The sequence below is a fragment of the Nerophis ophidion genome, linkage group LG08, assembly GCF_033978795.1.
Source record: "Nerophis ophidion isolate RoL-2023_Sa linkage group LG08, RoL_Noph_v1.0, whole genome shotgun sequence".
NCBI classification, from domain to species: Eukaryota; Metazoa; Chordata; class Actinopteri; order Syngnathiformes; family Syngnathidae; genus Nerophis; species Nerophis ophidion.
Window position 1 is genome coordinate 17559382 of NC_084618.1, and position 18947 is coordinate 17578328.

At 33.1% G+C, this 18947-nt stretch overlaps 2 protein-coding genes across 4 annotated transcripts in view; one reads left to right on the forward strand and one right to left on the reverse strand.

Moving 5' to 3' along the window:
* Positions 1-12979, forward strand: part of wdr41 (WD repeat domain 41) — a 34117-nt gene extending 21138 nt beyond the window's left edge. Inside the window, exons 9-14 of the mRNA XM_061907895.1 lie at positions 2140-2241; positions 2300-2478; positions 2558-2679; positions 2737-2822; positions 5486-5619; positions 12707-12979. Coding sequence (XP_061763879.1) covers positions 2140-2241; positions 2300-2478; positions 2558-2679; positions 2737-2822; positions 5486-5619; positions 12707-12874 — 791 coding nt within the window. The 3' untranslated portion in view covers positions 12875-12979. The remainder of the gene's footprint in view (positions 1-2139; positions 2242-2299; positions 2479-2557; positions 2680-2736; positions 2823-5485; positions 5620-12706) is intronic.
* The window catches only part of pde8b (phosphodiesterase 8B), a 117774-nt gene continuing 111485 nt past the window's right edge, over positions 12659-18947 (reverse strand). For 2 of the 3 annotated variants that reach the window (XM_061907894.1, XM_061907893.1), the window contains exons 21-23: positions 16840-17007; positions 16629-16758; positions 12663-13237 (exon numbers count right to left, since the gene is read on the reverse strand). In XM_061907894.1, coding sequence (XP_061763878.1) covers positions 13131-13237; positions 16629-16758; positions 16840-17007 — 405 coding nt within the window. In that variant the 3' untranslated portion in view covers positions 12663-13130. Of the gene's footprint in view, positions 13238-16628; positions 16759-16839; positions 17008-18947 lie in introns of all 3 variants that reach the window. The other variant, XM_061907892.1, reaches the window with a different exon arrangement.

Below are 18947 nucleotides of genomic sequence, written 5' to 3' on the forward strand. Positions count from 1 at the left end.
TGTAAAAATATGATGTTACAATAAAATATTGTTTAAAACAACTTAATAAAGAAATGTAAAAATATGTTACGATAAAATATTGTTTAAAACAACTTCTTAATCTACAAGTGTAAAAATATGTTCTAATAAAATATTGTTTAAAACAATATAAAAGTGTAAAAATCTGATGTATGTTAATGAATTGTTTTTAAACAATATTTTATTATAACATCATATTTTTACACTAGTATGTTAAGTTTAAAACATTTTATTATAATAAGTGTAAAAATCTGATGTATATTAAGTAGTTTAAAAAAATATTTTATTATAACATATTTGTACACTTGTATGTTAAATTGTTTTGAACAAATATTTTAATATAGCAAGTGTAAAAATATGTTATAATAAAATATTGTTTAAAAACAACTTAATAAAAATGTAAAAATCTCATGTATATTAAGTAGTTTGAAAAAATATTTTATTATAACATATTTTTACACTTCCATGTTAAGTTGTTTTGAACAAATATTTTATTATAACAAGTGTAAAAAAATTATGTTATAATAAAATATTGTTTAAAAACAACTTAATAAAACATTTTAAAAATCTGATGTATATTAATTAATAAGTTGTTTTTAAAAATATTGTATTATAACATCATATTTTTACATTTGTATGTTAATTTGTTTTAAACAATATTTTATTATAACATATTTTTACACTTCCATGTTAAGTTGTTTTAAACAATATTTTATCATAACAAGTGTAAAAATATGATGCATAATAATACGTTGTTTTTAAAAAACATTTTATTATAACATATTTTTACACTTCCATGTTAAGTTGTTTTAAACAATATTTTATTTTAACAATTGTAAAAATATGATGTTATAATAAAACATAACATCATATTTTTACACTTGTACGTTAATAAGTTGTCTTAAACATTTTATCATAACAAGTGTAAACATATTTTGTAGGTTAAGTTGTTTTAAACAATATTTTTTTAACATTATATTTTTACACTTGTATGTTAATTAGTTGTTTTGAAACAATATTTTATTAGAATAATATTTTTATACTAGTATGTTACATTGTGTTAAACAATATTTTATTATAACAAGTGTAAAAATATGATGTTATAATAAAATATAACATATTACACTTATGTTAAGTTGTTGTTAAAAATATTTTATTATAACAAGTGTAAAATATGATATTATAATAAAATATAACATATTACATTTGTATGTTAAGTTGTTTTTAAACATTTTATAACAAGTGTAAATAATGATGTATATTAATAAGTTGTTTTAAACAATATTTTATTACATATTTTTTATACTTGTATGTTAACTTGTTTTAAATAATATTTTATTTTAAAAATAGGATGTTATAAGATATTATAACATCATACTTTTACACTTTTCTATTAAGTTATTTTAAAACAATATTTTATTATAACAAGTGTAAAAATATGATTTATATTAAGTTGTTTCTAAACAATATTTTATTACAAAATATTTTTACACTAGTATATTAAGTTGTTTTAACCAATATTTTATCATAACATAATATTTTTACACTAGTATATTAAGTTGTTTTAAACAATATTTCATTATAACATATTTTTACACTAGTATGTTAAGTTATTTCAAACAATATTTTATTATAACATATTTTTACTCTAGTATTTAAATAAGTTGTTTTAAACAATATTTTATAACATCATATTTTTACACTAGTATATTAATAAGTTTTAAACAATATTTTACTATGACATATTTTTACACTAGTATGTTAAGTTGTTTTCAACAATATTTTATAACATATTTTTACACTTGTATGTTAAGTTGTTTTAAACAATATTTTATTATAACATAATATTTTTACACTAGTATGTTATTTTAAGCAATTTTTATTATAACATATGTTTACACTAGTATGTCAATAAGTTGCTTTAAACAATATTTTATTATAACATATTTTACACTTATATGTTAAGTTGTTTTAAACAATATTTTATTATAACATATTTTACACTTGTATGTTAAGTTGTTTTAAACTATATTTTATTATAACACGTGTAAAAATATGATGTTCTAATAAGACATTTCAAGTGTAAAAAGAAGTCAAACTAAGAGTTGATGTCCTCCTCAGTGGTCTACCAGCTGACGGTGTGCGGCGACTCTCTCTCAGCGGCGGAGGTCCGCTGCCTGGTGGACCACCAGGACCAGATCCGAGCCCTGGTCAACGTCAACGGTGAGTCAAGTCCAGTCGGCGTGTGGGCGGGGCTTCATACTCTGCGTCTTCCCCCCAGACGAACTCTTCGCCAGCGGCTCCCACGCCGGCGAGCTGATGGTCTGGGACGCGGCGGACTGTAGCGTGGTGGCCTACCAGCACATCCTGTGGGAGGAGCCTCCCACGGCCTCGCAGATCCAAATAGGCGGGGCCAAGGCCAGCGAGATGTCGGTCCAGCACCTGGCCTCCAACGGGAACGTGAGCCAGCGAGCTGCTCGGCGGTCACTTGATTAGGCACGGCGGTCTGACCCCCTGAACCCCCCCCCCCCCCCCCCAGCTCATCCTGGCGGCGGTGGGCAGCGGCCTCTACGTCTTCAGCGTCCTCAGCAGGGCGGCGGTGGCGTACAGGAAGTGCGCCCACGACTCCGACGTGCTGCACGCCGCCCTGCTCTCCGACAGGTGAGTACGCCGCACGCCCCGTCCCGCTTCTGGACTTGAACCCGCGCTTCTTTTCAGTGAGATCATGTCCTGCTCCGAGGACGGCAGCGTCAGGATGTGGGAGATCCAAGACCTGCCTCTGGCCGGAGAACCTGCGTCTCCAGGTGAGTCCAAGACCTGCAGTAGCGTAGTATTCCTAAGTAGTCATTAAAATACAGTAGCGTAGTAGGCCTAAGTAGTCATCAAGTACCACCTTAATGACAACATTAAAATACAGTAGTGTAGTAGACCTAAGTAGTCATTAAGTACCACTATAATTACATTAAAATACAGTAGCGTAGTACACCTAAGTATTCATTAAGTACCACCTTAATGACAACAGTAAAATACAGTAGTGTAGTAGACCTAAGTATTCATTAAGTACATCATAATGAAAACATTCAAATACAGTAGAGTAGTAGACCTAAGTACTCATTAAGTACCACCATAATGACATTAAAGTACAGTAGCGTAGTACACCCAAGTATTCTTTAAGTACAATATTAAAATATAGTAGCATAGTAGACCTAAGTATTCATTAAATAACACCATAATGACAACATAAAATACAGTAGTGTAGTAGACCTAAGTAGTCATTAAGTACCACTATAATTACATTAAAATACAGTAGCATAGTAGACCTATGTAGTCATCAAGTACCACCTTAACGACAACATTAAAATACAGTAGTGTAGTAGACCTAAGTAGTCATTAAGTAACACTATAATTACATTAAAATACAGTAGCGTAGTACACCTAAGTATTCATTAAGTACCACCTTAATGACAACATTAAAATACAGTAGTGTAGTAGACCTAAGTATTCATTAAGTACATCATAATGAAAACATGAAAATACAGTGGTGTAGTAGACCTAAGTATTCATTAAGTACCACCATAATGACAACATCAAAGTAGAGTAGTAGACCTAAGTACTCATTAAGTACCACCATAATGACATTAAAGTACAGTAGCGTAGTACACCCAAGTATTCTTTAAGTACAATATTAAAATATAGTAGCATAGTAGACCTAAGTATTCATTAAATAACACCATAATGACAACATAAAATACAGTAGTGTAGTAGACCTAAGTAGTCATTGAGTAACACTATAATTACATTAAAATACAGTAGCATAGTAGACCTATGTAGTCATCAAGTACCACCTTAATGACAACATTAAAATACAGTAGCGTAGTAGACCTATGTAGTCATCAAGTACCACCTTAATGACAACATTAAAATACAGTAACGTAGTAGACCTATGTAGTCATCAAGTACCACCTTAATGACAACATTAAATACAGTAGTGTAGTAGACCTAAATAGTCATTAAGTACCACCATAATGACAACATTAAAATACAGTAGTGTAGTAGACCTAAGTAGTCATTAAGTACCACTATAATTACATTAAAATACAGTTGCGTAGTAGACCTATGTAGTCATCAAGTACCACCTTAACGACAACATTAAAATACAGTGGTGTAGTAGACCTAAGTAGTCATTAAGTACCACTATAATTACATTAAAATACAGTAGCGTAGTACACCTAAGTATTCATTAAGTACCACCTTAATGACAACATTAAAATACAGTAGTGTAGTAGACCTAAGTAGTCATTAAGTACCACTCTAATTACATTAAAATACAGTAGCATAGTAGACCTAAGTATTCATTAAGTACCATCTTAATGACAACATTAAAATACAGTAGTGTAATAGACCTAAGTAGTCATTAAGTACCACCATAATGACAACATTAAAATACAGTAGTGTAGTAGACCTAAGTAGTCATTAAGTACCACTATAATTACATTAAAATACAGTAGTGTAGTACACCTAAGTATTCATTAAGTGCCACCTTAATGACAACATTAAAATACAGTAGTGTAGTAGACCTAAGTATTCATTAAGTACATCATAATGAAAACATTAAAATACAGTAGTGTAGTAGACCTAAGTATTCATTAAGTACCACCATAATGACAACATCAAAGTAGAGTAGAGTAGTAGACCTAAGTACTCATTAAGTACCACCATAATGACATTAAAGTACAGTAGCGTAGTACACCCAAGTATTCTTTAAGTACAATATTAAAATATGGTAGCATAGTAGACCTAAGTATTCATTAAATACCACCATAATGACAACATAAAATACAGTAGTGTAGTAGACCTAAGTATTCATTAGGTACCACAATAATGACATGAAAAAACAGTAGCATAATAGACCTAAGTAATCATTAAGTACCACCATAATGAAAACATTAAAATACAGTAGAGTAGTAGATTTAAGTATTCATTAAGTACCACCATAATGAAAACATTAAAATACAGTAGTGTAGTAGATTTAAGTATTCATTAAGTACCACCATAATGAAAACATTAAAATACAGTAGTGTAGTAGACCTAAGTATTCATTAGGTACCACAATATTGACCTGAATAAACAGTAGCATAATAATGGACCTAATAATGGACCTAATAATAGACCTAAGTAATCATTAAGTACCACCATAATGAAAACCTTAAAATACAGTAGTGTAGTAGATTTAAGTATTCATTAAGTACCACTATAATGACAACATTAAATTACAATAGTGTAGTAGACCTACGTATTCATCAAGTACCACCATAATGACATTAAAGTACAGTAGTATAACAAGTATATTCCATACTTTAGCCACACAGTTTGAACAGTAACACTGTGTTTAGAATCTTGAATGAAGGGATTTTTCTAGTGGTTTGTAAGTAGCTGTCCTGGTTTCTGCTCCCCGTGTGTCGTCCAGGCTTCTTGGGCATGTGGAGCTTCAGCCGGTCCAGCAGACAGACCTGTCCCCCGTCCAACAAGACCGCCGAGGTCCCCGCCCTCAGAACCTTGGAGCTGACGGGCGACCTGATCGGACACTCCGGCGCAGTCCAGGTCTGAACCAAGTCAACACACACACACACACACACACTAAGGGTGGCCCGATATCACATCGATACGGTGACGGCACGAATTAGTACATACTTTTATTTTGTAGTGTGGAACGTCGGAGAAGGTTTGATCAGGGAGTATCAAAATGCACTTTAGACAAGTGATATCATTCGATACTTGTTTTTTTTTTGGTGGGGAGGGGGGCTGATATCAGACCAATATTGGATACTGATACCAGATGGGGACACCCCTCGTCATATTTGCATATTAGTTACACATACAAAGTCTACAAGGCAGAAGCCTGTTAGTATCATTTGGGTGTCACCCAAGATAAATTCACTTCAACCTAAAGACAGCATAAGTTCATTAATAATATCAATCAATCAATCAATCAATGTTTACTTATATAGCCCTAAATCACTAGTGTCTCAAAGGGCTGCACAAACCACCACGACATCCTCGGTAGGCCCACATAAGGGCAAGGAAAACTCACACCCAGTGGGACATCGGTGACAATAATGACCCAGTGGGACGTCGGTGACAATAATGACTATGAGAACCTTGGAGAGGAGGAAAGCAATGGATGTCGAGCGGGTCTAACATGATACTGTGAAAGTTCAATCCACAATGGATCCAACACAGTCGCGAGAGTCCAGTCCAAAGCGGATCCAACACAGCAGCGAGAGTTCCGTTCACAGCGGAGCCAGCAGGAAACCATCCCAAGCGGAGGCGGATCAGCAGCGCAGAGATGTCCCCAGCCGATAGACAGGCAAGCAGTACATGGCCACCGGATCGGACCGGACCCCCTCCACAGGGGAGAGTGGGACATAGAAGAAAAAGAAAAGAAACAGCAGATCAACTGGTCTAAAAAGGGAGTCTATTTAAAGGCTAGAGTATACAAATGAGTTTTAAGGTGAGACTTAAATGCTTCTACTGAGGTGGCATCTGGAACTGTTACCGGAAGGCCATTCCAGAGTACTGGAGCCCGAACGGAAAACGCTCTATAGCCCGCAGACTTTTTTTGGGCTTTGGGAATCACTAATAAGCCGGAGTCCTTTGAACGCAGATTTCTTGCCGGGACATATGGTACAATACAATCGGCAAGATAGGATGGAGCTAGACCGTGTAGTATTTTATACGTAAGTAGTAAAACCTTAAAGTCACATCTTAAGTGCACAGGAAGCCAGTGCAGGTGAGCCAGTACAGGCGTAATGTGATCAAACTTTCTTGTTCTTGTCAAAAGTCTAGCAGCCGCATTTTGTACCAACTGTAATCTTTTAATGCTAGACATGGGGAGACCCGAAAATAATACGTTACAGTAGTCGAGGCGAGACGTAACAAACGCATGGATAATGATCTCAGCGTCTTTAGTGGACAGAATAGAGCGAATTTTAGCGATATTACGGAGATGAAAGAAGGCCGTTTTAGTAACGCTTTTAATGTGTGCCTCAAAGGAGAGAGTTGGGTCGAAGATAATACCCAGATTCTTTACCGTGTCGCCTTGTTTAATTGTTTGGTTGTCAAATGTTAGAGTTGTATTATTAAATAGAGTTCGGTGTCTAGCAGGACCGATAATCAGCATTTCCGTTTTTTTGGCGTTGAGTTGCAAAAAGTTAGCGGACATCCATTGTTTAATTTCATTAAGACACGCCTCCAGCTGACTACAATCCGGCGTGTTGGTCAGCTTTAGGGGCATGTAGAGTTGGGTGTCATCAGCATAACAGTGAAAGCTAACACCGTATTTGCGTATGATGTCACCTAGCGGCAGCATGTAGATGCTGAAGAGTGCAGGGCCAAGGACCAAACCCTGGGGAACTCCACACGTTACCTTAACGTAGTCCGAGGTCACATTGTTATGGGAGACACACTGCATCCTATCAGTAAGATAAGAGTTAAACCAAGACAGGGCTAAGTCTGACATACCAATTCGTGTTTTGATACGTTCTAATAAAATATTATGATCGACGGTATTGAAAGCAGCGCTAAGATCGAGGAGCAGCAACATAGATGACTCATCAGAATCCATCGTTAGCAATAGATCATTAGTCATTTTTGCGAGGGCTGTCTCCGTGGAGTGATTTGCTCTGAAACCGGATTGAAAGGTTTCACATAGATTGTTAGACGCTAAGTGTTCATTTAACTGCTCCGCAACAATTTTTTCAAGGATTTTTGAAATAAAGGGAAGGTGAGACACCGGTCGGTAGTTTACCATGAGGTCAGGATCGAGGTTAGGTCTTTTAAGAACAGGATGAATAACCGCTTTTTTGAATGCTAGGGGAACAGTGCCCCAGGAAAGTGATAAGTTTATAATATTTAGCACTGATGGACCTAATAATTCAAAGAGCTCCTTGATCAGTTTCCCAGGAAGAGGGTCAAGTAAGCATGTTGTCTGTTTTATTCCATTTACACGTTGTAACAATTCCTCTAATGTTATTTCCTCAAAACGAGAGAAACTATTTTGGAGGGCAGTATCCGCCTTATATACAATCGTGTCAGTGTTAATAGAACCCCGTTGTAGCTGGGACGCATTGTCTTTAATCTCCTTTCTAATGACTTCAATTTTCTTACTAAAGAATTGCATAAAGTCATCAGCTGAGTGGGTTAAGCTACTGGAAGGAGTCCCTTGTTGGGTTAGCGATGCTACCGTACTAAACAAAAATTTAGGATCGTTTTTATTACGGTGGATGAGATTTGAGTAATATTTAGCTTTAGCTGAGGTAAGCATGCGTTTATAAGTTATTAAACCATCACTCCATGCTTGATGGTGCACCTCAAGTTTAGTCGTGCGCCATTTGCGTTCCAGCTTTCTGCATAATAATTTCTGAGCTCTAGTTTCTTCTGTAAACCACGGGGTGCGCTTTTTTGGAGCCTTTTTTAACTTTAGCGGTGCTATGTTATCAATGGTTTCGCGCAGGGTGTCGTTAAAGTTGTTAGTGAGGTTATCAATAGAGCCCACATACTTTGGGAATGGTGCCATAACCGAGGGCAGTAGGTCAGCAAGAGTTGTCGTTGTGGCCGTATTAATGTTGCGGCTGCTATAGCAGTTATTATTATTATTAGTTTGACGAACATGCGTCTGAACCTCGAATTTTATAAGGTAATGATCGGACAATACTTTAGTACACGGGAGTATCGTAACTTTGGAGACAGTGATACCCCTGACAAGCACTAGGTCTATCGTATTACCGTTGCGATGCGTGGGTTCATTTATTATTTGTGTGAGACCACAGCTATCAATTACAGTCTGGAGCGCTACGCACGGTGGGTCCGATGGGGTATTCATATGGATATTAAAGTCCCCCATTATGATTATATTATCGGCGTGTGTCACAAGATCAGCAACGAACTCTGAGAATTCATTGATAAAGTCCGAATAGGGCCCTGGGGGGCGGTAGATAACAGCCAGGTGTAGAGGCAGCGGTGTGACAGACTTCATAGTAAGCACCTCAAACGATTTATATTTATTATTTATGTTAGGACTAAGGTTAAAGTTTTCGTTGTATATTAGTGCGACCCCCCCACCCCTTTTAAGCGGACGGGCAATATGCGCATGTGTAAAGTTAGGAGGACATGCCTCATTTAGCGCAAAAAAGTCGTTTGGTTTAAGCCAGGTTTCGCTGAGACCGATGACGTTAAGATTGTTGTCTCTGATAATATCATCTTGGAATAATAATAATAATAATAATAAGTAGGCTAGTGTTTGTTTACAATTCTACAAGTATGTGTGATATATGTTGATATTGTATCAGATGATATCGTATCAATGACTTGACTAAAAAACAGTTTATTTACATGTTAACCAGACTGCTTGTATCGGACAAGTGATATCATTTGACACTTGGTTTTTTTTCCCGGGGGGTGATATCAGACCTGCCTCGTAGACTTTGTATGTGTAAGTAATATGCAACTATGACTAGGGGTGTCTCCATCTGGTATCGGTATCCAATATCAACAAACCCTCCAAAAAAACAAGTATCGAATGATATCACTTGTCTGATACAAGCAGTCTGGTTAATGTGTAAATAAACACTATTTTAGTCAAGTCATTGATACGATATCAACATTTATCACACATACGACTTCATAGTGTAGAATTGTAAACAAGTATGTGTGATCCATGTTGATATTGTATCAATGACTTTGGCCCTAGTGTGTGAATGTGAGTGTGAATGTTGTCTGTCTATCTGTGTTGGCCCTGCGATGAGGTGGCGACTTGTCCAGGGTGTACCCTGCCTTCCGCCCGATTGTAGCTGAGATAGGCGCCAGCGCCCCCCGCGACCCCAAAAGGGAATAAGCGGTAGAAAATGGATGGATGGATGGACTTGACTAAAATAGTTTATTTACATGTTAACCAGACTGTATCGGACAAGTGATATCATTCGACACTTTTTTTTTTGAGGGGGGTGATATCGGACCTGCCTTGTAGACTTTGTATGTGTAAGTAATATGCAACTATGACTAAGGATGTCTCCATCTGGTATCGGTATCCAATATTGGTCCAATATCAACCAACCCTCCAAAAAAACAAGGATCGAATGATATCACTTGTCTGATACAAGCAGTCTGGTTAACGTGTAAATAAACACTATTTTAGTCAAGTCATTGATATGATATCAACAAGTATCACACATACTTGTTTACAATTCTACACTATGAATTCGTATGTGTGATACGAATTACATATTATCCAGACAAGTGATATCATTCGACACTTTTTTTTTTGAGGAGGGTGATACCGGACTTGCCTTGTAGACTTTGTATGTGTAAGTAATAAGCAACTATGACTAGGGGTGTTCGCATCTGGTATCGGTATTCGCATCTGGCATCGGTATCCAATATTGGTCCGATATCAACCAACCCTCCAAAAAAACAAGGATCGAATGATATCGCTTGTCTGATACAAGCAGTCTGGTTAACGTGTAAATAAACACTATTTTAGTCAAGTCATTGATATGATATCAACAAGTATCACACATACTTGTTTACAATTCTACACTATGAATTCGTATGTGTGATACGAATTACATATTAACCAGAGCTCTTGTATCAGACAAGTGATATCATTCGACACTTTTTTTTTTTTTTTTTTTGAGGAGGGTGATATCGGACTTGCCTTGTAGACTTTGTATGTGTAAGTAATAAGCAACTATGACCAGGGGTGTCCGCATCTGGTATCGGTATCCAATATTGTGCTGATATCAACCCCCCTCCAAAAAAAAAAAAAAAAAAAAAAAGAGTATCAAGTGATATCACTTATCCGATACAAGCAGTCTGGCTAACATGTGAATAAACACTATTTTAGTCATTGATACGATATCAACATGGATCACACGTACTTGTTTACAATTCTATAATATAAAATCATTCAAGTATGTGTGATACATGTTGATATCGTATCCACTACTTAACTAAAATACTGTTTATTTAAATGTATCCAGACAGCTTGTATCGGACAAGTGATGTCATTCGACACATTTTTTTGTTGTTGAGGGGGCCGATATTGGACAGCATAAGTTCATTAATAATAAGTACGTATCCAATATTGGTCCAATATCACCCCCCAAAAAAGTATCGAATGATATCACTTGTCTGATACAAGCAGCCTGGTTAACATGTAAATAAAGACTATTTTAGTCAAATCATTGATACCATATCATTTAGTACAATATCATGTATCACACAAACTAGTATGATTTTATAGTGTGCAATTGTAAACAAACCTAGTTATTATTAATGAACTTATGCTGTCTTTAGGTTGAATTTGTCTTTTAAGCTCGCTCATGATGCGGACACGTTTGTTACTTACTAATACGCTTCTGCTTTGTATGTTTAAGTAGTATGCAAGTATGACTAGGGATGTCCCCATCTAGTATCAATATCCAAAATTGGTCCGATATCAACCCCCCCCCCCCCCAAAAAAAAACAAGTATCAAATGATATCAATTGTCTGTTACAAGCAGTCTGGTTAACATGTAAATAAACACTATTTTAGTCAAGTTATTGATACGATAACATGGATCACACATACTTGTTTACCATTCTATAATATAAAGTCGTACAAGCATGTGTGATACATGTTGATATCGTATCAACTACTTAACTAAAATACTGTTTATTTAAATGTATCCAGCCTGCTTGTATCAGACAAGTGATATCATTTGACACTTGTTTTTTTTTTTTTGAAGAGGGTGATATCGGACTTGCCTTGTAGACTTTGTATGTGTAAGTAATATGCAACTATGACTAGGTTGTATCCCCATCTGGTATCGGTATCAACTCTCCCCTTCCAAAGAAAAAAAACAAGTATTGAATGATATCACTTGTCTGATACAAGCAGTCTGGCTAAAATGTGAATAAACAGTATTTTAGTAGTCATAAATACAATATCAACATGTATCACACATATGAATTAGTAGTGTAAATTCATATGTGTGATACCTGTTGATATTATATCTATGACTACTAAAATACTGTATTTACATGTTAACCTGACTGCTTGTATCGGACAAGTGATATCATTCGTTTTTTGGGGTTTTTTGGATACTGATACCAGATGAGGACACCCCTAGTCATAGTTCCATATTACTTACAATGTCTACAAAGCAGAAGCCTGTTAATTCTCATTTGGATGTCACCAAAGACAATTTCACTTCAACTTAAAGACAGCATAAGTTCATTAATAATAAGTACTTATTCAATATTGGTCCAATATCACCCCCCCCCCCCCCCCCCCCCAAAAAAAAATTATTGATATAACTTGTCCGATACAAGCAGCCTGGCTAACGTGTAAATAAACATTTTAGTCAAGTCATTGCTACCATATCATCTGATACGATATCAACATGCATCACGTATACTTGTATGACTTTATAGTGTAGAATTGTAAACAAGTATGTGTGATATATGTGGATATCATATCAATGACTTGACTAAAATACTGTTTATTTACATGTTAACCAGACTGCTTGTATCGGACAAGTGTTATCATTTAATACTTATTTTTTTTTGGAGGGTGGCTGGTATCGGAGCAATATTAAATACCGATAGCAGATGTGTATCTATGCTCACGTTGTGTCCGTGGTCTCCCCAGATGTTCGTGGCCTTCAAGGACAAAGGTCTGGTCACATGCTCTGCAGACCACCAGGTCATCCTGTGGAAGAACGGCGAGAAGCAGTCCCGCCTTCGCAGCCTGGACCTGTTCCACAGACTGGAGCAGACCGGAGGACTAGAACCATGTCAGAGAAGGTCAGCAAAATAAAGAGGATTTTGGACATAAGTATTAGGTCAACAGGAAGAGAACATTTTATTTCCTGTGCCATCATTGTGTGTGGTGGGATTAAATAAAAAAAAACTCCCAAAAAAAGGGCGCAATACTCCATTTTCCCGCTAGAGGGCAGGCATGGACCATCTTCCAACGTCAGTCATGGCAGGGAAAAAAAAAAGGCAGAATAAAAAAATGAGTCTGATGCGGACTCCAATGGTAGCTATGTAGGCTACACCCACTTCCACCCGCGTCAAGATGGCGGCGGACGCAGGCTCTTGCAATTCATGTCATCCAAGGTCTTCCAGTACTTGTAGTTCTCAGAAAGGTTCTCCATGAGGCCCGGCAGACCGGCGAAGGCTGCCGAGACACAAAAGACTTTGGTCAACTCATTGTCATGGAAACAGACACCAGATATCTACACTGATATGTACAAATACACTTATATATATATATGCATATATGTATTATGTATGTATATATAATTTTAATATACTGTATGTATGTATACATATGTGTATATATATGTATATGCATATATACATTTATTTATAAATACATGTATGTATATACATATATGCATATATGTATATTTATATGTACATACATATATGTATTTATACATAAATGTATATGTGTATATACATATGTATAATGTATATACACATATGTATATATGTGTATATACATATGTATAATGTATATACACATATGTATATATGTGTATATGTATTTATATACATATGTAAATACACATATGTATGTATATGGATATATGTATAAACATACATACACATATATATGAATATACATACATCTAAATACATATGTATATACATGTTTATACATGCATATATGTATATATACATATATGTAAATACATACATATACGTATGTATATATACATGTATATATACATATGTATATACACATATGTATGTATATGCATATATGTATAAACATATATGTATATACTGTACATATGTTTATACATATTTGTATATATATGCGTATATATACATATGTGGTGCAGTGGTAGAGTGGCCGTGCGCAACCCGAGGGTCACTGGTTCAAATCCCACCTAGAACCAACCTCGTCCGTTGTGTCCTGAGCAAGACACTTCACCCTTGCTCCTGATGGGTGTGGGTTGGCGCCTTGCATGGCAGCTCCCTCCATCAGTGTGTGAATGTGTGTGTGAATGGGTAAATGTGGAAGTAGTGTCAAAGCGCTTTGAGTACCTTGAAGGTAGAAAAGCGCTATACAAGTACAACCCATTTATCATTTATTTATTTATATGTATTTATACATAAATGTATATATGTATATACATATGTGTATCTACATATGTATATACGTGTATATGTAATTATATACATATGTAGATACACATATGTATGTATATGGATATATGTATAAACATATACATATATATGCATGTGTATTTACATCTATATACATGTTTATACATACATATGTGTATATACATATATATACATTTAAAAAAATATATATATACATACATTAATATGTATATATGTGCATATATGTATATACATGTGTATATATGTACATATATGTATACACATATGTATATACATGTATGTATATACATATATACACATGTATATAAATATATATGTATGTATTTACATATATGTATAGATACATGTATATATACATATGTATATACACATATATGTATGTATATGCATATATGTATATACATATGTTTATACATACATATATGTATATATGCGGATATATACATTCAAATATATATACATATACACATGTATATACATATGTATGTATATATACATGTATATACATATGTTTATACATACATATATGTATATATATGTGTATATACATATAAGTATATATACATACATACATATGTTTGTATATGTACATATATATACATATGTATATACACACATATATGTACATATATACACTCATGTATAAACATATGTATGTATATACATATGTATGTATATGCAAATATATACATATGTATATACATATATACACATATATACACATATATGTATATACATATATATGCATGTATATACATATGCACATACAAATATGTATATACATATATACCTATACGTATATATATATATATATATATATATACACATATGTATATACATATATATATATACATGTATATACATACATATATGTATATATACATGTATATACATATATGTATATATACATGTATATACATATATGTATATATATATACATATATGTATATACATGTATATATATATATATATGTATATACATATATATACATATACATGTATATACATATATGTGTTTATATATATGTATATACATATATATATATATATATATATATATATATGGATATACATGTATATACATATATGTGCATATATACATATGTACATACATGTATATATACATATATGTATATACATGTTTATATGCATATATGTATATACATGTATATATACATATATACATGTATATATACATATATGTATACACATGTATATATACATATATACATGTATATATACATGTATATATGCATATATACATGTGTATACATATATGTATATATACATGTATATATGTATGTATACACATGTATATATACATATATACATGTATATATACATGTATATATGTGTATATATACATATATACATTTATATATATACATGTATATACATATATATACATATACATGTATATACATATATATGTTTATATATATGTATATACATATATATGTTTATATATATGTATATACATATATATATATATATGTATATATATATGGATATACATGTATATACATATATGTATATATATACATATGTACATACATGTATATATGTATATATACATGTATATATACATACATGTATATATACATATATGTATATACATGTTTATATGCATATATGTATATACATGTATATATACATATATACATGTATATATACATATATGTATACACATGTATATATACATGTATATATACATGTATATATGCATATATACATGTGTATACATATATGTATATATACATGTATATATGTATGTATACACATGTATATATACATATATACATGTATATATACATGTATATATGTGTATATATACATATATACATTTATATATATACATATATGTATATACATGTATATATACATATATGTATATATACATATGTATATGCATATATGTATATACATGTATAGATACATATATGTATATACATGTGTATATATACATATATGTATATACATGTATATATACATATATACATGTATATATACATATATACATGTATATACATGTATATACACACATATATACATGTATATATACATATGTATATACATGTGTATATATATACATATGTATATACATGTATATATATACATATGTATATACATGTATATATACATATGTATATACATGTATATATACATATGTATATACATGTATATATATACATATGTATATACATGTATATATACATGTATATATACACATATGTATATACATGTATATATACATATATGTAGATACATGTATATATACATATATGTATATACAGTATATATATGTATATACAAATAAGTATATGCATATATACCTATACGTATATATATATGTATATATACATATATACCTATATGTATATACATATTTGTATATGTGTATATATATATGAAACAAGATGGTGTCCTACCGTCCCAGGCGTCGAACATGTCAGTGATGAAATAGTCGATGAAGGACAGCTGAGACTTGGGAATGCTGCAGGTGTTGCGGTCGAACACGGGCATCACCACGGGCAACCCCTGCCTCTTCTCCTCGTCCGTCTGCCAGGCAAGAGAGAGATAACCATGACGACGGTACAATGTGCACTTCCTTCGAGAGAGAGAGGCGGCGAGGGCACGCACCTGAGCGAAGTATTCCTCGGAGATGCGCCCCGCCCACTCGATGCAGAGCTCCAGTGGCCTGCAGGGATTGGCCACGTCTGCACACTTGATCAACATGCGCTTGATCAGCAGGCGGTTCTCCGGGGAGTTCTTCATGTGGGCTGGGCCCTCGCACTCACTGCTCGTGTTCTGCAACACACACACACAATTATCCAAAATAAAGTTCCATCCAGTCTTACAAAGTAAAAATTATTTGACATGAAAACTTACTTTTTTGACAGTATAAAATTTGCAAAAAATAAAAAAAAGTTAGCATGCAAATGTTAGCATGTTAACAGTTAGCATGTGTTACGTGTCAAGTTAAGTGACCAAGGTGTATGGCTGCAAAACTAGCTGTAAAAAAAGAGAGTAAAATTTGCTTAAAAAGTTTGGATGCTAACAGTTAGCATACAGTATATCACATATAGAGCTATGTGACTGAGATGGCTAAAAAAGTTGGCAGGCTAGCATGCTAATGCTAACATGCTGACAATGAACATGTCAGGTACCAAGTTGTGCGACCCTGAAAGGGACAAGTGGTAGAAAATGGATGTGTATATATATATATATACACACATATACACACACATATAAACATACATAAATAACATATACAGACATAAATATGTTTATATATATATGTATATTTACATATGTATGTATACATGTATAAGTATGTGTGTATATAAATACACATATATATACATATGTATACATATACACACACATAAATATAAATAGACATACATAAATAACAGATATATAAACATATATATACACACATACATACATAAATAACATATATACAGACAAATATGTTTATATATATATGTATATACACATGTATACATATACACACATATATAAAAAACATACAAAAATATGAATATACGTACATATATATACACATACATAACATATATACACACAAATATGTTTATATATATGTATGTATAAATATGTATGTATATATATATGCATGTATATACAGTATGTATAAGTATGTGTGTGCATTTAAATACACGTATATACGACATATGTATACATACACACATATATATAAACATACATAAATATATATATACATACATATATACTGTATATACACACATACATACATAAATAAAAATATACAGACAAATATGTTTATAAATATGTATATATAAATATTTATGTATATATATATATAAATACACATATGTATACACACACACATATATATATATACACTAACATACATATATACATATATATATACATATACACATACATACTGTACATATGGATATATATATATATATATATATATATATATATATATATATATATATATATATATATATATATATATATATACACATACATATATATGTATATACACACATATATACAGTGGGGTAAAAAAGTATTTAGTCAGCCAGCGATTGTGCAAGTTCTCCCACTTAAAATGATGACAGAGGTCTGTAATTTTCATCATAGGTACACTTCAACTGTGAGAGACAGAATGTGAAAAAAATCCCCCATGCTTCACAGTAGGTATGGTGTTCTTGGGATGCAACACAGTATTCTTCTTCCTCCAAACACGACCAGTTGAGTTTATACCAAAAAGTTCTAATTTGGTTTCATCTGACCACATGACATTCTCCCAATCCTCTGCTGTATCATCCATGTATCCATTTTGGTATAAACTCAACTGGTGGTGTTTGGAGGAAGAAGAATACTGAGTTGCATCCCAAGAACACCACACCTACTGTGAAGCATGGGGGTGGAAACATCATGCTTTGGGGCTGTTTTTCTGCTAAGGGGACAGGACGATTGATCCGTGTTAAGGAAAGAATGAATGTGTATCGTGAGATTTTGAGCCAAAACCTCCTTCCATCAGTGAGAGCTTTGAATGGTTGACCGAATACTTATTTTCCACCATCATTTACAAATAAATTCTTTAAAATTCCTACAATGTGAATTCCTGGATTTTTTTTCACATTCTGTCTCTCACAGTTGAAGTGTAGCTATGATGAAAATTACAGACCTCTGTCATCATTTTAAGTGGGAGAACTTGCACAATCGCTGCCTGACTAAATACTTTTTTG